Raw genomic sequence first — 25,491 nt, 5'->3', positions numbered from 1 at the left:
CGACTTGATGGAAGAAAAGACGGGCAGATCGCTCTGCAGGCTAGCGATGGCCATTCCAGTTCCCCAGCTCGACACGTTTACTTCTTTTCATATCATTATGACGGCGACTGCTCCTTCCTCATCATGTATCATCCTCTTTGTTCCATATTCCAGCGAACATGTAGCGGCTAAGAAAAGACGGGAAGAGTTTGGTCCATGTATGAATGACATGTACGGCTGCGCATGCTTCGTCCCTTTTTCCGCTCCATAAGGAGTGATCTGAGTTTGCAGCGATATAATGGTATATTCGTCTCTGTCGTGTGTCGACCGTGGACTAGTGCTGTCCTGACCCTCGTGACCTTGGTATGCCATGTGCGCAGAGGCGCGACAATCGGCCTCGTAATGACAAGCTGTCCGGATACGTGTTCGTCGAGGAATACAGTGCAATTGCGTGCGCAGGCGCTCGTCGCGGCTCTTTCCTCAAGCAGGCCTCCTCACGTTCTTCCATTCATATTCCCCTGCTGCACATGGCTCAATGCCTCCGGTACTTTGTAGCGCCGCGCAAGCAGCAACTGGCGCCAAATATTGCAACAAAAACGAACAACTCCACCAGGCAGGGAGGGGAAAAGAGGAGAGGATTAATGCATAAGAGGAAAGCAAACAACTATTATTTCGCACAACTCACCCGCTGGCAGAAAATCGGGGTGGGACCCAAGCAAAATCCATGCCATCAACAATTGAACAACTCATCCTGCATTAGCGTCTCCCAGGGAATCCTGAGTAGAGGGCTTGTGATTGGTTGAAGGGTGTTTGAGCAATGCGAACCCCTGTCTCCCCTTTGAGAGGAATGGCATGCTTGGATGGACAACCGATGAGCTGGAGGGGTGGACGGGGAAGTGGGTAGAAGTTCGCGATGGTGATGGGTACAGACGGGGAGAGGGTTTGTGGCGTAGGGTTGAGTGGGTGTGGCGCTCTGAGGGTGTGGGGTATGGTTGTTGTGGGCGGGTTCATCTGTACATGTACATGAAGCAGTAATGAGACCCCGTCGTTCGAGTAATGTGTTACGGATGATTACACGCTGAAGCACCTCAGGAGAATCTTGGGATCGTTGGTGTTCCGTTGCCTCTCAAGGACTCGCACAATGGCTTGATCCTCACTGGCCTTGCGACTTGCGATCTTTTTAATCGGCCAGCCTTGGTCACACGAAGAACACCGTCGAGAGCACCCGACAAAGTATCATGGACCACGTGTGGTGCGACCATCTCACGACATCGGCAGCTAAGTGAACACGCAACAGAAAACCTCATGCGGACTGCTGACATGATCGGCCACGCATGTCTCGCAACTAAGAGGCGGAGATACGTACTCTTAGCCTGTCTGGACTCGATACAACATTACGAAAGCAACAGGCGCAGCAACCCAAAGGTCTCCGGGAGCCACCGAGCAAAAATCGCTCTGGTCATCTTAGTCAAGGCCGTCCAGGCAGCACCATTCTTTGTCGTATAGTCCCCTTTCAGTCTTCGAGAATAGGCTAGAAACTGCGCTGCCCTACTCAGGTCTCTTCCATCGTAACTGCGCCTCAGCGAGAACAATCACCAGCTCGAAAAGTCCTTCCCATCAACCAATGATGTCGTAGTAAGCAGAGTAATCGTCACCAAGCTCCGCTTCACCCGTCAAAAGTGGGCACGCCGGCGTGCGGATTACCGACGGCCTAGGGCCATCTTGGCTGTGGCTGAGCCCTGGTCACATCTTTCCCCTCTCGAGCGTATATCGTCATAAGAGCTGTTCGGAAACCCTGCTGTTCGGTTTCTCTACTCTGCTCTGCATCGTTACCTCTGATTTCCTTTCGCCATTTCCATCTCGGACCCCTACAGACGTAACATATCTTTTCACCTGACAGATTGATAGCTGGTTGGCAATTACAATCATGCATCTACAAAGTAGACAATACTACGACGACGGGTACGTGTTGCGCGATTCATCACCATCATCATCATTATCTTCTCTTTCATCGTTTGTTGTTAGTGGCGGTGCCAACAGCTTAGTCGCGTGTCATAAGCGACGCAGTAGCACTATTATTCTGGGGAAAGCAAGCTTGGTGGATCAACGGATCGGCTTGGTCAAGGCCGGTGTGTTTGCGACAGACGACGTCACAACGTTGCTGCGCCCAGACTGCCGCCGCATATCACGGCATCTTTACACTCGGGGCCCATACAACAATACGTCTCCTTCCTCTTTTTTTCCTCTTGTTTCCAACTTCAATCACTTCAACTTCACATCTTGCGCCTTCCCTCCTCTACACTTGCGCATCATAATCAATCGATACTTGCGACACGAACATACCAACAATCGGATTCTAATACGCAATGTCTAGAACATGCTATCGCCAAGGCTATGGCTACTACCGCTGCGGGAACTCAGCATGGAATAACTGGGTACGCTGGGTAGTCCTCGTAGTAGTCGTCGTGGGCTTCTTACTTCTCTTCGTACTATGCTCGTAAGTCCTCTACCTCTATGCATCAACGCATTACCAGCTTCATCGCAACATGATCTAACACACTCTTAGTTGCCTGACAGCTCGTCGCCGCCGCAAAGCTGGTCGCCAACCCTTCTACGGCACAGGTTGGGCCGCGCGCCCAGGCGCCTACAACAACAACCAAATCGCCGCACTCTACTACAGCAACCAGCAGCAACCTGCACCGCCATACTCTGCTGCCACAAACAACAACAACGGTTACTACGGTGGCGGAGGCGCGAATAGCAGTTACTACGGCCAGCAGAACGGTGTTGAGCTTCAGACTCCCCAGCCTACATATGGTGGAGGGTACGCGCCACCGCCTGGCCCGCCACCACACAAAGCTTGAGAAGATTGTGCGCGAGGCGTCAAGGGATGACGGAATATGGACGAGGATCATGTGACGACATCCTGCGATGACGCGAAATGAGATGGGCTCGATGGGCGTTTAGGAATTCGGAATACGGTCGGTTTTACGGAGTGGCACACGCTCGATACCTCTTATGTTTTAATGCACTTCTCTTGTATACCTTAATCAATGGACAATGTACAAATACAAGCCATCCCAGAATTTTCTGACCATGAATGTCTTTTACCAAACCCGCATTCGTGAACATTTGCTGCTCAATGCATATGTTGGCCAAAGAGAGGATGAGAGATTGAACGTTACACTTGGTCATGACATTTTGATCTCTCTGTTCTCAAACTCTAAAGCTGCATGTATCTGATTGATTCACGGTACCGACCATCTCCCATTTTCAGTAGTCCGTCCAACTGGCAACACCAGATGTCGTAAAAGAGCATAACACGCTAAGCATACACCTTCAAACAATCCTGCAATGCTGCCCTCGGGCACCTAAACGTTCCTTTTCCCAATCTCTAACCTACCAACCTCAGTCCACTAGCAGGAGCACCAATCTGGGTGATGCCGTCGATCCTGCAAACAGTACCCTTGTACCTCGCGTGGTACTTGGCGCCGCTGTACGGGCTAGTAACCGATGGCATACCGCTGTAGATGGGCGTGAAGCTGGCAGCGCAAATGTCAAAGTCGGCAAATTGGTCAAAGTCAATCTCGATGACGTCGCTGGGATTCCTTTCAGCAATCGTCTTGACACGCTTAGCCGCCTCCTTCATCTTTGCGTTTCCGGTGCGGTCAAGCAATGCGTTGGCGAAGTTCAGCGCTGTGTTAAGCTGTTTGTTCTTGTGGGCGAAGTTCATGGCTGCAGAAAGTGGGATCGACTTGTGAGGACCCTCAAGCTCGGGAATGGTGAAGTAAGCAGACAGTTCGAGAGCGCGTTTCTTGTCGGCATCAGATAGGGCAGATACGTCGGTAGCACCGTTGAGAAGCTTGCGCCTTTCGAGCTCGATAGACATGGCAAGTATATATTGCGTGGCCGTGTTGATTGCCTTCTTAGCCTAGATGATGTCAGTATACGTCGACTGAATGCACAATGGCAGAACTTACGTCAGACAACTCTGCTTGCGACGAGACGACGTTGACCATGATGAGCTGTAGCAGCTTCCTGAAAGCGGCAATACCTGCCTCCAATTTGTTCTCTTTGAGAGCCTGCTTGCCAGCGGTGAGGTCGGTCGACAATATCGACTCCAGGTCGCGTGGAATGATGGGCAGGATCTTGCGCGAGTCTGTCTCGTCTACTGTTCTCCGTACGTAGTTGACCAGCGAGGGCATGTTTGGTGTAGCTGGCAGGTATGTCCGTGTCGCTTGGTAGATCTCCTGGAAGCGCTCCTGGAGAGGCTCGAAGTTGACAGCACCGACTTGTCGGTTTAGTAACTGCATGGCAGTATCGAACGAACCTGCAGCAATGTGGTCGGCTGCCAAAGGTGAGTTGCGTGCCCAGAAGTCTGCTTCACTGCTTCCGGCGCCTGCTTCAGCACCCTCAACTTCAACGAAATCGTCCTCTGCCTCCACGTCTCCGTCATCGCCCATGTCCCACCCACCAACATCGTCATCTTCGTCGCCTGCAAGCTCAGCCGCGGCACTAGTGGGCTCAGCATCGCCCAGAAGATCTTCGTCGCCGAAGCCGTTCGCTGTTGGCTCATCGGATCCAACGCCCTCGACCTCGCCTTGGAGAGCCTTCTCGAACACAGTCGAAGACGCTGCGCGCGTTGGCCAGTTCGTCTTGTGCGTAGGTACAATAGGCTTGGGAGGCGCAAGAGGTGCACCTATCGAGGGAAGCTTGATCTGCTCTTCTGAAACTCCGGCAGCTTCCAGTATCGACTGTGCTTGCTCGTCAAGACCTTGAGCTTTGGCCGTGGCGTACGCGAGGGGGTACAGGTCAAGCTCCTGGAACATCTCTATCCGGTTCTGAACGTCTCCTAGGTAGAGAGCATTCTGGAATCGTGCCGTCATGTCACCACGGTGCTCTGCAATTTTAGCCATACGCTTCAGTTTGTCCTGGTCTCCAGTGGTGAGGTACAGGAAGGATAGCTTGTCGAAATTGCGCAGTTTTTGGTAAGTCATCTCCACAGTTTGGTGGTTACCATGCGCGAGAGCTTCGTTGCTCAATCGTTGCCAGAGCTTCGGTCGGTCAAGCTGCTTGGCCATCTCGACTGCCACCTCCAGGTTTCCGCACTCGATAGCGAGCTCGAACCGCGTCTGAGGATCTTGCACGAACTGAAGAGCAATCTCGGGATAGCCCTTCTTCTGGAGATAAGAAATGATGCTCTGTCCAACCAAACTGGAAGTCTTGATGATGTTGAGCATCTCATCGTAGTTGCGCTTGACCAGGGCAAGCTTGAATCGGTACTCGGTGGGGTCGATCTGGAGGATCTTCGGTTTCGCAGCACGGTCAAGACAGTACACGTTGCGGCCCTTAACCCTCACCAGATATACTGTCTGCTCGAGCGTGCGTACAATTCCATTGTCGCCGTTCATCAGACTGTACTTGATGTGATTCAGTGTAGAGTAGAGAAGGACACCAGTATCGTCGAAAATTGCGCTCTTGATGCGGATTGTCTCGTGGAGAGTGCTGACTTGCTCCAGGTTCTTTGTCGCGATGGTGACGTTGTGTTTGCTCAGCAATGCGACGTGCAGTCCATCGGACGACCATACGACGTACTTGACGCCATTGACAGAAAGCTCAGCGAGGTTCTTCTTGGCCTGAATGTCGTAGAGTACAACCGAGGTAGGGGTGATCAAGAGCAGATTGCCAGTGCCGCCGAAGTAGATGTCGGTGGTTCCGTGCGGGGGCTTGATGGTCTTGGTAGTCGAGTTGCTGAGATCCTTGATGTCAATCTGTTGGTTCGACTGGTTGAAGACGGCAAATCGGTTCCTAGCCACGAAGACAGCAGAGTTACCGGAGCCCCGCTTAGTATCTGTCGGTTCCACTGCTCCTGATGCGTCGCGTGGAAGGCTGATCAGCTCGTATGTTCCACTGTCGGCTGGAGAGGTGACGAGAATGGAGCGTTCGGCAGGGTTGTAGGACAGCGTTCGTGGAGGTACCCAAGCGCTCCCAAGCTTCTTAAGAGACAGCATCGATGGGGACTCGATGTTCTTCTGGAAGTCATAAGACCGGACATGCTTCTCCTTGGTGATGTAGAAAAGGTTGTTCTGGTAGACGGCGGATGCGGGTCGCTCACGTTCCAGCTTGAATACCATCACACCATTGTCGTGACCGGCAGCGAACAGGTTGATCTCGGGATGCGCCGCGATGACCCAGAAGCGGTCGTTTTCCCGCTTGAAAGACTGGACGGAGGTTCGTCGGTTGAGATCCCATACACGAATTGTCTTGTCCTCTCCAACAGACAGTATCAAATCTTGATGGGGGTGGAACAGACACGCAGACGCGTTCTGGAAGTGCCCTCGGCAGGTATCAACTTCCCATGCCTTTGTCTCTGACATCCTCCACAGCTTCACGAGGCGATCGTCACCAGCGGAAACGATCAATGGTAGTGTAGGGTGGAATGCGACCCAGTTCACACCTCGGTCGTGGCCTTCAAGAACAAACTTGACGACCGCATCCGTGTTCCCAAACATATCCGCCTGGTTTTGGTTCGCGCGTGCCATCTGATCCTCAAAGGACATGGCTTGTGGTGCAGAATGCTTCTTCCGGAGCCCAGAGATATCCCAGACTCGAACCGACTGATCGAGCGAGGCGGAAACGATGAGGTCTTCCTTAGGATGGAATTGCGCGCACATGGTGTAGTGGTTGTGGCCAGTCATGGTACATACTTCGGAGGGTTAGGTGTGTTTCTGCGAGGGTTTGCGATGTGACTTACTCAACGAGCCTGTCAATGTTAGCTTTGTTCCGAATGAGGTAGTTGAAGGTAGCACTTACGGTTCTGCCAATTCCATATACGAATGGTCTCTGTTCCGTGTTAGCCATTGTCCTGCCGACCCACTGCATGCGCTTACGATCGTCGGAGCTGCTCACTATCCACGGGAGCTCGTGGTGGAAGAAGACGGTCCGGACATAGTCCAAGTGGCCATTCAATGTGAAGAGACATCGCCGAGTCTGGTACGACCAGACCTTGATCTTGTAGTCGTCACCGCCAGACACGAACCTGCCCAGTCTTAGTATGTTGTTGGCCATCCTCACTTGTCCGAGGAATGCTCACAATGGCTGCGTCTTGTGGAAGTCGACGCCGCGGACCGGCCCATCGTGTTCTTCGAAGCGGTCTATAAGTGTGCCCATGCGGTAATCCCATAGTTGGATAGTCGACGAGTGTAGCGACACGAGGATCCATGGCCTGAAAGCGGTCAGCGGGGAGGGGAGTACGGCAGAGCAGGTGAAGGTACCTCTTGGGATGGAAGGCAATGCCCTTCGCACGCGAGGACTTGGACTCAAACTGCGCTCAGTTAGCTAGCTATACGGTCGCATGGGCCAGGAGCTGCGTGCCTTGGTCAACATTGAGGGAGAGGAAGACATGGCGGAATTGGAGACGAAGCCGCAGCTTCACTGTCGTCTATGGTGACCTCAATGCAAGAGACAGCAAGCGCGGGGGGATACGGGTATACGGCAAAGAGAAAGAAACACGGTGTTGACTATTATGTTTGGTACTGCTGCCTCCTTGAGCTGCTGTTGCTAATGTTCGATATGCCACGCAACATTCCGATCAACAGCCTAGCTGTCTTGGTCGCTAGCGCGGTTTCCCCACCACAGTCACGTGAGATCTGCCAGACATCGCTCCAACTCCTTCTGAAGGCGTCGGGTCCATGTTTCAATTTCAAGCGAACGTCGAGTTTCCACACTAGCTGCCGCAAGCAGAGCCTCACTCTTTCACGTTGCTTCATCCCAATCTCGCCTCTGCTGCGTGGCTCGGCTCCCCTGGTCTGGCGTCCTGCAACGATGCCCCGCAGAACTCACCAATGCGACTCCGTGTGCCAGCTGGCATCGTAGTGCCAACACTACCTACCCGCCCTGTGCAGGACAATTTTGCTCGCTGACCTCATTGGGCATCCATCCAGCCTGACGCAAGGTAGATTGCCCGAGTCTTTGTTGCGACTAATCGTTCGCGACCACGAGCATCGGAGTCAAGGATGGAAAGCGATGCTGTACATGGAAAGGGCAGCAATGCTGCAGACCCGCTCCGTGGCCGGCCAGCTCATTGCTGAAACGCAGGTGATAATTGGCGACAGCCCGCACACATTTCTCACGCTGCAGGGAATTCATACCTCCTCCAGTACTCTTCTTCTTCTTTTGTGCTCCCATTCGATTACCACTGACGCGTCGCACCCGAACTGACCTGCACTTTGTGGCTTTTACCGATCTGCGAGCTACATTTCCTGCATTGCGGCCTATAGTACTCCAATTCCACCTGCACGATAAGCCAAGGCGTTGCAGGGTTCGCCTTCTCAAAACTCTCCACCTCTCCGCTCGAGCTCGCCGCTCAGATATCCCAGTAAAACACTCCCGGACCACCTCCAGGATGATACAGTCGACGCAACTCCTCTTCCGTATTTCAAAGATTAGACACGTCTGTCGGACTTTGATTCCTTAAGAAATCAGCATAATCACGAGAGGAGATCATCGATACGTACGCGATCGCAATTGGCTGCAAGCAAGCCTGACGCAACATTCCCGTCAAACCACCACGACGCCCTCCTGACAATGGCAATGCCTCACGAACCGCCAGCCGCCGCGCTCAACGGCCATCTGCAATCACCGCCCATGACGCCCACTCCTGATACACATAGTCGCTTCCCACTCCCTACATACAAAACCTCTCCGGTCCACAGGCGCACCAGCAACTTCGTGCAGACACCTCCATTGGAGTACATCGAACCGACCGGACACGACTATCACTTCAGCTTCACCCGGCCACAGTCATGCGAGCCATCTTCTCGTCTATCGTCAGAGTCTGACCGTGCTTACCCAGCAACAACTCTGGAAGGATCTGACACTGATAGCGAATTTGACGAGGACAACGAGTCGGATGAAGAATGTGAACAAGAAGATGAAAGGCCAATGCGCCGGACAGAGAGTGCCCAGTTTGTACTCGAAGAACTGGATGACGATCCAGGCTACGACTGTGACGTAGAGGTTGTACGACCAGACCATTTCGAAGACGCAAAAAGCGATCGAAGCGGCACAAAAGCAGAAATATTCGCGAGAATGAATGAGTTGCAACTCCAAGAAGATTCCTCAGATGACGAGGAAAGGGAGCGCATATATCTCAAAAAGAAGAAACGATGGAGTGCAGGCATCTTCAAGCGCAGCCACAGCCAGAGCGTCGAAGGAGACAGCGACTACTCCGATAACGACCCTCTCGACGACTTGGACCAGAACGCTCGCCGCCTGCGACGCCGCGTTCGCGGGCCTAGAAGGGGCTCACTCATCTTCGAAGATAGGGGCGTTTCAAATACCAATAATATCGCGGAAGTTGAAGAACCCGATGAAGGGACAACGGTGCCACACTGGAAGGGTCCGCCGTCCATTCCTAGTGATGATGGCTTTACGCTGGATGAACTCCCGTTCTGGAAGGAGCAGAATATGATGGATGTCGAGTCTGAGTCCGAACAGGTGTCAGAATCACGATTTACGTAACTAGAGCCCATTTTGACGACCTTATGTTGTTCTTTCCTTGGTTTGAGGGTGTTTGTGAGCGACAACCTTGGTGTCAATTGTGAATTTAGCGTAGCGTATGATTTTTTGAATGCATCTACTTTTGCTTGCACATTGCTCAGCGTCCGACATAACGTATGACAAATCTACATGCATTGCGAAATTTGATTGCTCTTTTGACTAGCGTTCGTTCTCGTTTGTTTGTTCTTAGAGATGGTTTGGCATTGCGAGTCAGTCTGGGGCTAATTTTAGACAGCCTCAAGTAAACTGAAGGCCCACCAGGCGTCAAGCGGAAGCTGACGACCACTCGCACGCGACCAACTTCACGCACCGCCGACTGCCAGGCAACGCGCTCTGTCAAAGGACGCGGATAGTCACACTTCCGTCCTTGATGCTCAGGCGCATACCTAGGTACTCTTTCAGTGACAGAGTGTTGCTCATACTGCGCAAGGTCGTCAGCCTCATTAATTTGGGATTCACGCACAGATTCAGCAAGCATCATCACTGCTTCGCACGCTCAGCTTCATTTCCAAGTGTTTCAGTTTCATCAGCATATACAAGAGCAGGAAGTAATTTCCCCCTCTTGTACTGTCTTTTCGCACGCGCAGCGCTCAGAATACACCGCCCCTAGAAGGCCCACGCCCCGTCAGCGCTCCCGCTGTCAGGCTGACAGGCCGAAAAACGTAGTCGAACCAATTTTGGATCCCAACCAATGGATATTTTTGACCCCGCGATGTCTAAGCATACCAGCTCCCTCTCCGGATTAAGCACACTATGAGTCGGCACGCAACAACACCGTGCTGTACAGCCATCCTGCTGTCGACGGATCTGAGGCTTCCGTTCAGGAAAGCTGATCGTGCCAGTAAGACAGACAACAATCATGTAGGTATAAGTAAGGCATCGTAGGCCACCAGTGAAAGAATCATCTCCTTACTCACAACCAAGAAACCATACTACAGTCTCATCTTTTCCTCTCTATTTTCCACTGTCTCCTTGTTTCCTTTCTGTTTATTCAAGCCTTCGCTTCTTAATCAGTAATCATGTTCACCATCACCAAAGTCATCGTCGCTTCGCTCGCTCTCGGTGCCGTCCAGGCCCTTCCCCAGCGTCTTGGGGCAAGGCAAGATATGGTCGCTAGTGCCAGCTCTGCTGCCCCAGCAGCAGCCTCTTCGCCGGCTGTCAACTTTGGTGCCCTCCTGACAGCCCCTACCGCTGTCAAGCGTTTCCAGCAGCTCCTGACTACAGGACCACCGGACAACGCAGAGCTCCTCACTGGAAAGGATCTCCGCAAGGCGACTGTCTTCACGTTCAGCAACACTACTACGCCGCCCAAGGGCTCAACCGGTGGTGTTGCGGTTCAAGCTGTAAGTTTAATACTGCCTCAAGTACCATGACCTATACCAATTCTTGCTTCAGAACATCGAGAAATTCCCCATCCTTACCGGCCTTGGTATCAGCACCACTGTCGGCTTCCTCAAGCCCTGCGGAATCAACTCTCCTCACGTGCATCCACGGGCCACGGAGTTCCTTACCCTCGTCGAAGGTGACAACCTTGAGTTTGGTTACGTCCTAGAGAATGCTATTGTTGGACCCATGAAGAACCCAGAAGTCGCAGGCTACCTCCACAAGTTCGACGGCACTGTCTTCCCCCAAGGCTCCATCCACTACCAGTTCAACAACAACTGCGAAGATGCGACTTTCGTGGCAACTCTCAACTCTGAGGACCCAGGTACCAGTCAAATTGCGCAGAACTTCTTTGCCCTTAACCCTCAAGTGGTTGACGCTACCCTGAACGCCACTGTAAGCTCTACACATGCAATATACTACAGCTAAAGCTAACACACGCCACAGCAAATCAACGGCAAGGACATCGACAAGTTCGCCAAGACCCTTCCGGCAAACCTCGTCCAGGACGTCAAGGTCTGCTTGGCCAAGTGCGGGTACTAAACTGGCCGAGGCATACACTACTTAGCTGAGAGAAACTTAACGGATGGTGATATGAGAGCATGGCAGCATTAATTCAACGTACATAGCGACGGCGCGATTTAGATTCTTTGAGTGATTGGTGGTATTGGTTACTGGTTTTACTTCTTTGTGGATTCACCTTAGATCTTGTCTACTTCTTGTCTATACACTCCTTTAAATATGCGAACAGAAAACACTTGTTTACCGAAAATGACTCCTCTTGCGATGCTTAGTCGTCTAATTCATTGTTGTGCCTAAGCTTGCCATTAGCTTGGACAGAAGATTTGTACTCACGCTATGCCAGTTCTGCATTCCACTTCCCCTACGCTGTGTTTACTTTGATCTAAGCTCCGAGGAAGATTATGCTCGCATAGCAGAGAAAATGGGTAAATCTGAGGATCTTCCTTCTACATAGGTATCTTCTATGCTAATGCAGGAGAAGGATACTACTGGAGTGGGACAAAAGTTTGTGGGCATGACTATGTTTGAGATCTCAAATGCAAGAACCAAGAATGAGACAGACCGGTTCTGGCAAGAAGCTATTAAGCCAGGCCGGAAGCCATGGTGACGACTATTCTATTCACATTTCTTATTCATGGTGTGAGTCAAGCCTTTCGTGTTAGGCGTCGAGGTCGGCGAACTACGTAGGTAGTGAAGCCAGCGTGTTGTATAACCCTCACTGCTTCCTGCCGTTGAGGAGCGTTTCAGAACAAGATCTTCTCAGTGATAGTCCGTGGATAAAGCCCACCCTCTTCCCTCGTCACATAATAACAAAGCTTTCTGATCCAGTATCTCTTTAGGAATGCGCCCCCCATCATCCATTCCTCCCACCTCATCGTTGGCCATGTCCAGCCTCAACAGCAAGGGAACAATAGGATTAGCCTTCCATGCATAGGTCTTACAGAGGGCAGTCTGCCAGATTGTAGCCAAGAAATGCAGAATACCGATGATAAGCATAGCACTGGGATACAAGATCCAGGCCCAACGCACTTTCACAAACGACTTAGTCATCGTTGCATGTCCGGCGTATTTAAGTCCGGATCCTTCGGGATCAGCCACAGTAGCGTTATCGCGGATAACAGTGGTGATCCCAGATGCTACAGTGTCTATCCAGGAAGATAAGTTGTGCCGAGATTGCCAGATGCTTTGCGTGCCGTCGGAGGTGTACATGTAGGCAGCCCAATGCCCATTCCAAGCCACTGAGCCACTGACCAGGTTCTTGAACGCTAAGCTAATCGCTTGCGCGTTTGCATAGCTCACGCTGTAAACAGCATCGGAATCGATGGCTGGATCGGAGATATCTGTGAAGTTTCGTACAGATATCATATCTGCATTACCTGGACTTAATGTAAAGTTTAGCTCATAAGGCGTTGCTGTGCTCCATTCGCTTTTCGTGAAGACCTCTTCAATGCCGTTTTGAATTGAGACTTTGTATGTCTGCACGCAAAACCAGAGGTCGCATTGCGTTGCCACTAAACCATCCCCTGGATTCATTTCCTTTAGCTCCGTCTGTATTGTACTGAAATGGCCAGCATATATCTTCCCCTTCTGTGCAGCGGAGAGATGCTCTTGATTGTACACATCTGCTGTCGTTGCGGATATGTTGAAAAGATTCAGGTCAACATGGGCGAGCTCCTCCGTAGACGTACCAGGCTTGGGTCCCTGTAGGGTGGTACCATCGGGGAGAGAGTATGTACACCAATACGCAGTATCGCTGCAATTCTTATGCAGATCTGTCGTGATGTCGACACATTGTCCGCACATGGCCAGACTTGGGATAATGGGCCATGTACAATTGCCGGTGGAGCACAGAGGCGCTGGTAAGGAGGTGCTCAAACCCATAACACCGTTTGATATCGCAGCTTTCATTTGAAACGGGACATCAAATGCGAACCAGTTCGGAATGCTGACGGAGTACGTAGGGCCATAAACCTCGCTTCTCGGGACTCCTCCCACCACTCTGGTTGAATGGGGGTCTTCCCGGAACTCATATCCCAGAACGTTCTGCGCAAATGTGTCGAAAGCGAGAGCTAAAACGACAACTAATGCACCAAAAGATGCGATTTGTTGGAAGTTGGTGATGACGAGTAGACGAAGGCTACCTATGGCCCCTCTTGAAGCGTCATCAAACGTTTTGAGGTCTTTCAGTTGTCGTGCCTTGCCCGCCCGCTGTGAGAACCACGTCCATTTATTCTGACTGATCGATATGGTGACAGCAGCGAGTAGCGAGGTGCGAGCAATGGTAGCAATTGCGGCGACGATCGTATTTCGTGTAACATGTTTGTATCTCCAATCTTCTTGTGGCTTACCATCAAATTCTCGCAACGCGATGACGAGTCCTGCAAAGCTAGATACTGAGACTAGCACTGCAAGAACCTCGTAGGACCATCCTCTCAACTGGTGGATAAGACTGCGATCTGTAGGCTGGTTCTCGTGGAAAAGTTTCGTTTCCTCAGTGGAAACCATCGTTCTTTCTTCTGACTTGTGATGCATGACTTTATATGAAGCTAGGATTTCCAATCTCAAATTCATGGACCACCACCTATATATACGCAGAAGGATGCAGAGGTGGGGGCGGGGGCGAGAAGAAGGACCATTGCGCAGCCCCTTCCTGAACCGATCCTGAAGCCTGACTGCATCTCCTTCCACCTAGTATGTTCGCCTTTCTATCCGGAGGCACTGGCTGTTACCAATAGGAAAAGAATATCCAGGTAGTACTGGTATTATGATTCGATGGTGACGGCTTTCCGTGCGCGCGAGACATGTAATCTGTTATCCTTGACAGTATCTATGGCATACTGTACCAACAGCTACATACTGTGGCTGCAAAGCGATACACTGAGGACACGCTGACCACTCTTATCTAGTCGTCGGCGCCCCGGTGGGGTGCGTAAGTATTGGTGGCGGCGTCGACTCCCTATTCGCTGTTCACCCCACCATCTTAACCATAGGCCCCTCTGCGACCCTCATGGTCCCGGGTTTGTCCACCACCGCTAGCTGTATGTCTCCCACCGTTACTGGATACCTCGTCGCTCCTATCGGCTGTGGCATCGCCGTCCCAGTCGGTACGGTGCGCCCTACCCGACTTCACTGGCGCCGCTTCCGGCTTCAAGGGCAGTGGTGCGTTGGCTGGTGTTCATACTATCGCTTCTCTCCTTTTGTATATATGAAGGTGGAGAGAGCTTGATAAGGAATGGTTGTGGAGAAGTAGTGGTATTGTAGATACCCTGAGCTAGGTTCTTAACCACCTCTCGGAGATGCACTTTGAGCTGCACTGCTGTATCCTTGTTTTGCATGCTCTCTTGTTATTGATATTCGGACTATCAATGTGCCATTAATATACTGCAGTGAGTTTGCGGATGATATCACTTAGCTTTATCTACATAGCCTTCATCACGAGTTTGTCGTCAGAAATCTTTCTGCTGGCGCCTCCCCAGTGATCAAATACCTGCCAACTAGGTCGCTTGTTTCTCCACCCAGAGGCACATTTCTATGGCCATCGCCATTGCGGACTATCAGGACTGCGTTCTCAATCTCTTCTAGCATGCCTATCGCCCAAGGCAGGCCCGTTGAAGAACCCCCAGTGGTACTTGTCATGTGTACAGTCGTATTAGACTTGACGTTTAGCTTCCTAGGCGGATTTTTGACCACAGCCGGCCAACCTATGCATGCGTGCTGCGCTCTCCATCTACGATCTGCGCCTCGGACGAAAGGGGTGTATGCAGTCGCCATTGCGAATTTCGCTTTTATGTCTAATAACGACTTACAACAGTTCCAATCTAAGCATTGGGTTGCCTGGCGAGAGAAGACTTCGGGCTTTGAGTACGGCGTTGATAGAGTGGATGCATCGCCATGTAAGGCATCGAACAGAGTCGAGGCAAGCAGCTGCCATGAAACACCCAGACCGACACCTGCTCCTGGGAAACTGAGAAAGCCTTGAGAGTTGAAAAGTATTTCCTCGGCATTCACATCTGTGAGACAGTCGGTACCATTCACCTTTGTTTATTCTGTTGCCTGATCATGACGTACACAAAGCATATTGAGCGGCTGCACTTGTCGCTGGGCGCAGTGGTTGATCAAGGGAGTAGCTGAATCTCTGAGGTGGTGGCGTTTACGCGCTGCGCCATCTTGAGATTTGCTCTTCCCTAGGCTGATGACCAGGCTGTAGTGTTACATTTCGGAAGCGCTGTGACGTCACTAACAAGCGCTAGCTCCTGGCTATGAGATGCATAATATCACTTAGACTATCTTTTCAGCTTTAGCCACACGGTGTCTTTGTCCTTCTCATTCACTTGCTTGATACCCTTTGTTGGCCACCATTCCGTGGTAAGAAGAAGATTGTGATTTATGAACCCGTGATGGCTGAGCTCCAGCAACCACTATCTCACACAAATGCATTTCGACAGGCTTGGGCATCGAGCACTGCCGATGGCAATCTTACCTTACATGGATTCCGACGCTTCAAAACGACACATCTACTGAACTTGCGCTTGCTTGAGACTGAGATCGCTGAGATGGACCATACTGTTTACCAAGCTGGCCTGAGCCTAGATCTAAGTCCGTCACCAGCCGATCGTCTTGGTCTCAAGCACAGTATCAGGGACGCCAGTACCCCGAAAGTTGAAGAGGTCATCACGCACGAATTCATCATAAAACTGCGTGACCTCATCAAACAATACGGTTCGTGCCAATCTCTTCTGAGCAAAGAGAGTCTACTAAGGGATAGACAGACGACGCGCTCGCTGCCTTCAATAACATCATGAACATGGAAACCTTCTCGCAGCTTGATGATGAGAAGCAGTCCAGCCTGAGGGATGATATAAGTCTTTACGAGATTTACAAGACTAGACTGCTCCGGGTAGACCTTGGATCCCGAACTCGAACTGATCCGTTCCAACGCTGGCTTCATCAATATCTGCGAGCCTTTCGTTACTGGAGGTTGTCAAGAAAGTCCAAAGGCAACCCCGAAAGTCACAACTCATTTTCTTCTCGGAAACGACATCCGTGGTCGACTCAGAACACGATCATGATAGCCGAGATCATTGGGCGCGTCACCACAGCAGCCTTAATTGCCATATTCCTTATCGCTCCTCTGGCTATCTTGTCACACGAATCATCGAAAACCATTCAGCTCGTTGTCATTTCAGTCTGCATCATTCTGCTAGCCTTCTTGGTATCGCTTTTCCTCAAGGTCTCTAGCTTTGAGATGATGGCAGTGGTAGCTGCCTATGCTGCGGTACTTTCGGTATTTGTCTCCAACGTCCCAGTTCAAGGTTGAGCGATCGTTATGGAGGAACGTACCATGAATACTGCAGACATTTTTCGTCAGTAGCAAAGAAGCCGCGCACTCATGAAGCCATCCGAAAAGAAGATGCAGCAACCCGCTTGGGACATAGTATTTTGACAGTCGAGTCCGCTTGGAACCTACACATCTGCATCTTTCCCGACAGCAAACTAAGAGAATTATCCGTGGCCAGTAAGAATGCAGGCAAAATCCATTTTCGCTTTAGATCATGATGCAACTGTACAGTAAAAAGCACCGGGTGTTGCTGCATGCGCTAGTCATTACAACATGCTATTTGGCCGGGGATAGCACTCACCGGTTGAAGAGCCACAGCGCTTACAAGGTACCATACGCAGTCCTGGTCGAAACACAGCCTGGTCTCTGCGACCTATCGCGTCTCCCGGATATAGGTCGTGCAGTTGGGCGTTTTCCAGACCTGCCATCACTATGATCCAATCAATGCATGTGGCTAGCCCCTGCCTCTGTTGCTCACAACATTGTACGTTGACTAAGTAGCTTATCACCGAGTTAAGGTTGCGTCCTATTCTGCTGTCTGGATTCCCATCTCGACTCTTGCTACTTCCGCATTACTGTGGTTCCAGTACTTTCCTAAAAGCACGATCTGAAAAGTCGTATGATGGAGTCGTCGTTGAACATTATCCGTCTCTGATGCAAGGGTAATATCTACTAGGCGTACTTGTGGTGGCAAAGCGATCGGGGGAGAGGGTCGGCCAGGATATTGTCAGCTTAAGGCAACCGCAAGGCAAAAGTATGGCAAACACATCGCGCCCACTTGGGAAGGTGCTCACTTCAACATGCTGCCACAATTCTCAGCCTTTCAGGAGCTGGCCAATTGCGCCACCAAGTTATGCATCCTCAGCTGAGCCATATTTCGTTAATTGAAACGGAGTGGCTACGCGTTTTGGCGAATCGATACCTGGCAAGTCGGCAGCTCATACTCCTATGTTGCCGCAAATGCGCACAGTCCCCTGCTCAACCTGGGAGAGACATCGACGACATGTATGCGTGAGGGCCGGGTTCCAATACGCTAGTGGTCTGCTGTGTGGTCTACTTAATGAACATTAGCCGCTATCTTTTGTAACTGACATCGATCCACATTTCAACTTCCCAAGGCTGCACTGAGGGTTACCTTGATACTAGAAAGAAGTTCGACCTCGGGTCACCATACCCATCAGCAACATCCAAATCATCGTTTTATACCGATTCTTGACAATTCTACTCCCTGTCCCATCAAAACATGCTTCGGAAAAAGTTGCAAAGGGAGGATTATCATGTGGCCTGGATTTCACCTGTGTCGAATCTGGAAATGCTACCATCTTGCCTTATGCTAGACGAAGATCACGATACCCCGGACTATGATTCCTCTTACGACGATAATGTCTACACCTTTGGCTCTGTCGCTGGTCACAATGTAGTAATAGCAACATGTCCACCTGGGCTTACCGGCAATGTCAATGCTGGCCGTGTTACTGGAGCCATGTTCAAGACATTCTCGAGCCTCAGAATGGCCATCTTAGTCGGTATCGGCGGCGGCGTTCCCGAAATCACACATTCGCAAGATCCCATGGAAAACCTGCATCTCGGCGATGTGGTAGTCGGCTGGCCTGCCGATGGTGGCGATGCATGTGTAGCGTACGACGCTGGCAGGTGGCACACGGATGGACACTTCGAAGTACTAGGAACGATCAATAGGCCAGACAGAGTGCTTCTCAATGCCCTGGGAAAGCTTATGCTCGATCACCAGATGGGAAAGACCACTTTCCACGAACATCGAGACAGATTGGTCAACTCCAAGCATAGGCGAAAATTCGCCTTCCCGGGCCTGGAGAAAGACCAGCTCTATCAAGCAAACTACAAACACAGCGGCGTATATGGGGATGGTTGTAAAGATTGTGAGCATTCCAAGGTCGTCAGCCGACCGTTACGAACAGAAGAAGACGTACAGGAATTCGTCTTCCACCAGGGAAGAATTGCAACTGGGAACGCAGTAGTTCAGGATGGCGAATACCGGGACGAGATCAGTAGGAGATGCGGTAAGAGCGTCCTGTGTATCGAGATGGAGGCAGCGGGCGTGGACGCAAGCCGAGCAGCTCTGGTTATTCGAGGTATATCGGACTACAGTGACTCCCACAAGGGCGATGCTTGGCGATCATACGCAGCAGGGAACGCCGCAATCTTTGCACGAGAACTTCTAAGTAAGATTACGCCTGCTACGGTTCAGAAGATGGAGATTCAAGGTTAGTCTGTCACGTCTACCCCGGGGCCTATGGAGGTTTTGCAGTTGTTTGTGTATTTCTAATGAAAGTGCTTTTTTGTAACCCTACTCACGCAAGCTACAGATAGTAAAGCAGAGCAAGAAAAGGTACTTCGTTGGTTTATTGACTGTAGCTCTGAAGATCAACATCGTGACATCCGCAAGAAGCAACCTCTGGAAGACACTACAGCCGAGTGGTTTTATCAATCCGATGAAGCTGCCTCAGTGACATTCCGTAGTTGGCGGGATCAAGCTCCTGTCTCTACCCATGATCGTCTGCTGTGGGCCTACGGACACCCCGCTGCCGGCAAGACTGTTGTTGTCTCGCAGGTAATCGAGCACCTACGCAAACACTTCTGCTCGCCATCTCAACCTCATCCGCGGCGTACTGGAATCGCGTATTCGTACATTAGTATGCTGAATAAATACAGTACAGTCGAAAAATCCTTCACTCCGGAGCTTCTGATTCTTTCGCTCACCAGAGCCCTGCTAGAACAGCTCCCCAACGTACCAGCGTCTTCGAAGCAGTTCTTTGAGGCAAACAGATTACGTATGTCAAGGCTCCTAGACAGCTCACAAGTTGTTGGCCATCTGAAAGATCTGTGCAAGCTGATGTTCGACGATGTTTACGTCATTGTCGACGGACTGGATGAGATGGGCGAGAAAGAAATGCACCGCACGATCGAGTACTTGAAAGATCTGCCACCCAACATCAAGATCATGTTTGTCTCAAGGTACATGGACGCGATACGAGACGCTATCGGAACCTCTTTCAGTCTACATATCCGAGCGCACGAGCATGATGTAAAACTGTACTTCGCCAAGGAAGTGGAAGAGAACAGCACCTTTGCCGCCCTGCTCAAAGAAGCAGAGCGGGCCAAGCCTGGACAGAGATCTATCACTGAGAAGGCTCTTGTTCGACAGGCGATGTTCTCGTAGGACGTCTAGTCTTGCTCTGTTTGCAACGCGTGCTAACTCGTGATCAGTTTTGCCGCTGCTAAGCTTTGTATGGAAATGTTACTGAGGGTCCGTACGCCTTACGAGCTCCAACAGACCGTAGATGATCTACCGCCACCGCATGAGATGTACCAAAATATTTTCAGACGCATTAAATCCAGATGGGATGGTTCGGACCGCGACTGGACCAAGAAAATCCTAACCTGGGTGTGCTTCGCAAGATGGACGCTTTCGCCATGGCAGCTCCTCTACATAATCGGCCTCGACTTCCAACATCCAAACCTCAATCACACAAATCTTCTTGCACCGGAGTCGCTTTTGACATCCCTGTGTGATGGGCTAGTCTTAGTGGATGAAGCGACGCAAAAGGTCTCCATTTTTCACCTCGATGTTTTGCAATTCTTCCAAAGCAACGAACAGACTTACTTTCCTGATGCACACCACGACATTGCTGAGATGTGTGTGGCGCACATCAAGGCGGCATCGGCATTGGGTTTAGGCATCAAACAGCACCCCCTCCGGGGTTTCACGATTGATGCCATCAGATATCTGGGATATCACGTCAGGACCTACATGGCTCACGCTGAGCCTGATCTAGGACATCCAGTGCGGAGGTTGACATCCCAAAGCCTCACATCTTCTGAAGATAGCGGCTTTTCGAGAGACTTACAACGAAACACCATGTCCACCAAGAGTGCGGATCTTTGCGACAAGCTGGCTTCTTTGCTAAACGATGAACGATGCCTTCTTCTGCTAAATGTAATCATGGTACAGCATCGTCTGCACTCTGAGGAAGAGATGTTCGCTGGCGACGGTGCTACAAAGCTTCATGTTGCGGCTGCTATGGGTTTCTTGGATACTACACAGCGCTTAGCTGTAGACAGTCAGCTTCTTTCTGTCGAGGACAATTTCGGAAGAACAGCTCTGAATGTGGCGATTGAATGGAAGCACAGTGATGTCGCAGAAAGTCTCGTCAAGTTGGGTTCACAAGTCGAAATTGAGAAGCCCTCTGGACAGACCATCTTTGCAATGATTGTCAGTCAAGGGAACATCAAACTTGCGCTTGATCTCCTAAAAGCTGCAGAAACTCCTCACAAACACCGAAATCCGTTCAGGTCACGATCACATACCAACGACCCGGTATCGTTGCTGTCAGCAACTCTCAATAATGACGAGGGTGAGGTGCAGAGATTAATCTCCGACGCTGAATTACGAAGGTCACACGCTGCAGAAACATCTCTTTTAGTCGCTGCGGATAGAGGGCATCAGAAAATTCTCGAGATTCTGTTGAATGGGGATGTCTCGGTTGACACGAGCGACATTCAAGACCGCACTGCGTTACACCGCGCCGCTTGTCGCAACGACGTCAATATGGTCAATACTTTGATCCGCCATGGTGCCGATGTCAATGCGATAGACAAAGCAGGCTACACTCCTTGGACCAGCATTCTGTTCCTACCCGATCACGATGAGGTCGAAAAGATCCTGGTTTCTTGCAGCGCCAACGTCAATGCCTCGGATTACGCTGGGGTATCAGTCCTCTACACAGCCGCCTCCGGTGGCCATGTTGCCGTCGTAAACAAGTTGATTGAAGCTGGGGTCGATCCGACTCCGAGAACAGTATTTGGTTGGACACCACTCGTGAGTAATTCCTATCATCAGTTGTCAGGAGCACTAGAAGCCGACTAATACATGACCAACAGCATTGGTGCCCATCCTTTGACATTGTCAGCACTCTCATCGAAGCCGGTGCCGACGTAAACGCAATTTCAGACACTACCATCACGCCACTGGAAAGGGCTGTCCAGGGCTCGGAACACAAGGAGCACATGCGACTCGGGTTGTTCAAATACAAAGCGATGCCCTCGGCAAAATCCTTGGACATGACACCTGAACACCCTGGGGGGCAATGTGCTGCTTGCAATATGTCCATTGATGCCAACGAAATATGTTTTTCTTGTAGCTCATGCGATTCACACAACGGCATCGTGCTCTGCTGCGTATGTTTTCTATGCGACAGCTGGTGTGGCGATACGACTCATCGCTTGACCTCTTCCTGGGTGCATCCAAATGGCTGTGCTGAAGATGTGCAGATCGATCTGCTGGAGCGTGACGCTTTGAAACAAGGTAGCATTGTAGCTTTACTCAGAAGTCGCGGAGCAATGATGTCGGAGGAAGTACGTCGCCACTACGAGAGCAAGCTCGGGAAACCTATATCGACCAACACGTTCAAGTGGTTGGCAGCGTGTAGAGCTATATGTACAGTAGACGAGGATATCCACGAGAGATGGCTCTCGGTATTTGCTGACGATGAAACGACACCAGGCGGGGACGAATCATCGACGGACTGGCAAGTTTCGGAGGAGAACTTGTCTTGTTCCTCGCAGGGACAGGCTTCGAAGGACTTTCTGCCCCAGGGAAGTTCTACTGAACTTGACCAAGATGGACAGGAAACTTCGACGAAGACCCGCAGATGGAAGGCGAAAGCTAAGAAATTGCTTCCGAGACGATCATAACACCATGGTGATACCTGTTACATCACCGTTCTCACAGCGTCTGTATGCCTATGTATTGTTACGTTGGCGCGAAATGGGAGACTGTAGGCATCTTTTGTTGGTATCCTAGGAGTTGAGAAACGAAGGGGCACTCGTCCGGAGATCGGACACGGCGGTAGAATACACGTTAGGCGCATAATGGACAAGGAGCTGAAGGAACAATGTTTTAAAGACTTGGCGTAAGCAAACATTGTAGCCGAAATCATCGTTGTGAGATGTTGTGAAGAGTTCACCCGAGCTTACTTGGAGGAAGGTGCAGGCGCCACATGGCTGTGGCACGGCAAGCTGGACCCTGGAAATGTTATTTTGGTGACTGTTTCCGGCCCCGCAACGACTCATTCAGCTGGGCGCAAGACTCACCAACAACCCGTACACTTCAGCTGAGCTTAGCATAACGGCCTTAAATCGCTGTTTCTGCTCGACCATTTTCTCGTGATACTTGCACTTAGTTTCTACTCTCCGTCTCAAGTCAATTGGCACAACAGCTGCCCCTCGTACCCCACCACGGCCGACACCATGGCAGACCCCGTGGCGATCCAGCAGGAGATTGCTGACATTGAGAAGAGGATCGAAGAAGCACAAGCGCAACTCAAGGATGCAAAGTCAAGATTACAAAAAGCTCAAGAGGCGTCGTTCGTCAACCCTGGTGCGAACATGTCTGAGGAAGAGAAGATGGCGCTCATCAAGGTCAACTTGGCCGAGGTGCTGAACCCAGAGATCATGGACGAGGCGCTGAAGAAGCAAGGGCACTTGAAGGTTTACTGGGGTACTGCGACAACAGGAAGACCTCATTGCGGTTACGTATGTACACATCGCGAGATATGGTCGCGTGCACCGCTGACAACACATGTTCTAGTTCGTACCTATTCTCAAGCTCGCGCAATTCCTCGCGGCAGGTTGCCACGTCAAGATCCTCCTCGCTGACATCCACGGCTTCCTCGACAACCTGAAAGCTCCAATCGAGCTCGTCAAGTTCCGCGCAGAGTACTACCGCTACACCATCACCGCACTGCTCAAGGCCGTCAAGGTGCCAATCGACAAGTTGGAGTTTGTGCTAGGATCGAGCTACGAGTTGAACTCAGACTACACCATGGATCTTCTGAGACTTGCAAGTATAACAAGTGAGGCGGCGGCGAAGAAGGCAGGCGCAGAGGTTGTCAAGCAAACAGAGAATGCGCCTCTGAGTGGACTCATCTACCCACTCATGCAGGCCCTTGACGAGCAGTACCTCGATGTAGACGTCCAGTTTGGAGGTGTAGACCAGCGCAAGATCTTCGCGCTCGCAAAGGATGTCCTTCCCAAGATCGGCTACAAGGAGCGCGCACACTTGATGAACCCCATGGTTCCCGGTCTACAAGGAGGAAAGATGAGCTCTTCGGACCCCGACTCCAAGATCGACGTACTAGACGATGCGGACGTTGTGAAGCGCAAGCTCAAGAAAGCCCACGCCGCACCCAAGGTTGTCGAAGACAACGGTGTACTCAGCTTCGTCGAATACGTCCTCCTTCCCGCCGGCCACCTCATCTACGGCGAGCCCAAATTCGTTGTCAAGCGCCGCGACGCCGAGCCCCTCACCTACACAGACATCAAGAAGATGCAAGAAGACTACTCCAACGACATCCTTACACCTCAAGACCTCAAGCCCGCCGTCACCGAAGCACTCAACGCGCTTTTGGAGCCAGTGCAGAAGGAGTTCCAGGCTAACCAGGCATGGAAGGATATTGAGCAAAAGGCTTACCCACCACCACCTGTCGTTAAGAAGGAGAAGAAGGTCAAGAACAAGGGTACTTTCCACCCCAAGCGCAACGTAGAGGCCAAGCCAGATGGACATGTCGAGGGTGAGGACAAGGCCAAGGTCGATGTTGGAACTGAGGGCGGAGACAAGGCTATTGAGGGTCTGACGCTAGAAGAGAAGAAGTAGACGAGTTGGATATGAGGATTTAGTGATACCGCGTAGATGCAACATACCAATTGCATCCGCCACTTGTCTATGCTTAGGTGTCTTGGGTGATTATGACTCGCTGAACACTTGTAGCATGGCACACACCCACACACGTACATTTTGGTCTAACAATCCATAAAACTACTAACTTGACGACTTCCCAGTTGGCCACCCCTATGCACTAGTTACTCGGAGGAATATAACACCCACCCTGATTTCTCCATTTTTCAGCATACTTGACGCACTGCCCACACGGTCTCTTCAAGTCACACTTTCTTTTTTTCTGATAACAGGAAACACACCGAGAAGACGTGCCCTTTTTCCACGTGAAGCTATCGATGCAATTACTGTGATCTCTAATGATGGCACAGGGTGAACAGGCACTTCTGTCATCGCTCTTGCCGTCGCAATCGTTGTTGCCAGTTGTCAAGCACAAGAGGCACATCCTCACCGATGGAGCAGAAGCGCTAGTAGAAGTAGGATCGTTTGGTGGAGGTGTTGGAACAGGCGTATTGGGTGTGAAGAAAGGCGAATCATGTCTTAGCGGAGGCAGCTCGGATGTTTCTGTAGGCGATTGAGGTATCGGAGTAGGCGGATTGGGGCTTGGAATAGGAAAATTGAGTTGTTCGTTGGGTGGATAGACTCTTTGTATAGGCGACCTAAGTCTTGAGGCATAGTACTGAATATTCGGAAGAGGCGTGAACGTAGTAATATTAGCGACTGAGTTGGTTTGCGGATTGTTGGAAGTTTCTTGCTCCGAGGGGTGCTGTTGCTGCAGCTGCAGCTGCTGATACTGTTGTTCTAGCGACGGAGAGGCAGGAGTCGAATCAGTAGTGGATGTGGATTGTAATTCTTGAAACAATGCTGCTCTGAGTCTCGAATTGAACTCCTCGTCTTCCTGGAAAGATCCATCGGTTCCCAGCGTAAAGATATGAAATAATAGAAGTTCCTCCTTCTAGGGCAACATCATTCTTTCCTAAGACTTGGACCCGGA

At 51.0% G+C, this 25,491-nt stretch overlaps 6 protein-coding genes across 6 annotated transcripts; 5 read left to right on the top strand and 1 right to left on the bottom strand.

Moving 5' to 3' along the window:
- Positions 1-2,345: 2,345 nt before the first annotated feature.
- On the top strand, positions 2,346-2,843 carry J4E82_001095 (uncharacterized protein; the record flags this gene model as incomplete). The annotated part of the gene is made up of 2 exons (XM_051727412.1): positions 2,346-2,476; positions 2,546-2,843. 2 exons carry the CDS (start codon positions 2,346-2,348, stop codon positions 2,841-2,843), a joined length of 429 nt encoding a protein of 142 aa, XP_051592725.1.
- Positions 2,844-3,373: 530 nt separating this feature from the next.
- J4E82_001094 (uncharacterized protein) lies at positions 3,374-7,115 on the bottom strand (the record flags this gene model as incomplete). The annotated part of the gene is made up of 5 exons (XM_051727411.1): positions 3,374-3,910; positions 3,960-6,685; positions 6,793-6,822; positions 6,870-7,018; positions 7,108-7,115. The coding sequence occupies 5 exons, from the start codon at positions 7,113-7,115 to the stop codon at positions 3,374-3,376; spliced, it is 3,450 nt and encodes a 1,149-aa protein (XP_051592724.1).
- Positions 7,116-8,565: 1,450 nt separating this feature from the next.
- Positions 8,566-9,501, top strand: J4E82_001093 (uncharacterized protein; the record flags this gene model as incomplete). Its single annotated transcript, XM_051727410.1, has 1 exon — positions 8,566-9,501. One exon carries the CDS (start codon positions 8,566-8,568, stop codon positions 9,499-9,501), a length of 936 nt encoding a protein of 311 aa, XP_051592723.1.
- A 1,058-nt stretch (positions 9,502-10,559) lies between these two features.
- Positions 10,560-11,466, top strand: J4E82_001092 (uncharacterized protein; the record flags this gene model as incomplete). The annotated part of the gene is made up of 3 exons (XM_051727409.1): positions 10,560-10,883; positions 10,936-11,319; positions 11,371-11,466. 3 exons carry the CDS (start codon positions 10,560-10,562, stop codon positions 11,464-11,466), a joined length of 804 nt encoding a protein of 267 aa, XP_051592722.1.
- Positions 11,467-18,113: 6,647 nt separating this feature from the next.
- J4E82_001091 (uncharacterized protein) lies at positions 18,114-21,689 on the top strand (the record flags this gene model as incomplete). The annotated part of the gene is made up of 3 exons (XM_051727408.1): positions 18,114-19,026; positions 19,129-19,978; positions 20,030-21,689. 3 exons carry the CDS (start codon positions 18,114-18,116, stop codon positions 21,687-21,689), a joined length of 3,423 nt encoding a protein of 1,140 aa, XP_051592721.1.
- Positions 21,690-23,071: 1,382 nt separating this feature from the next.
- Positions 23,072-24,476, top strand: J4E82_001090 (uncharacterized protein; the record flags this gene model as incomplete). Its single annotated transcript, XM_051727407.1, has 2 exons — positions 23,072-23,356; positions 23,412-24,476. The coding sequence occupies 2 exons, from the start codon at positions 23,072-23,074 to the stop codon at positions 24,474-24,476; spliced, it is 1,350 nt and encodes a 449-aa protein (XP_051592720.1).
- Positions 24,477-25,491: the final 1,015 nt, after the last annotated feature.

Source organism: Alternaria postmessia (assembly GCF_024291825.1).
Source record: "Alternaria postmessia strain BMP 2775 chromosome Unknown scaffold_4, whole genome shotgun sequence".
NCBI classification, from domain to species: domain Eukaryota; kingdom Fungi; phylum Ascomycota; class Dothideomycetes; order Pleosporales; family Pleosporaceae; genus Alternaria; species Alternaria postmessia.
The sequence above is the reverse complement of the archived record's forward strand: the minus strand, read 5'-3'. Positions and strand labels throughout refer to the sequence as shown.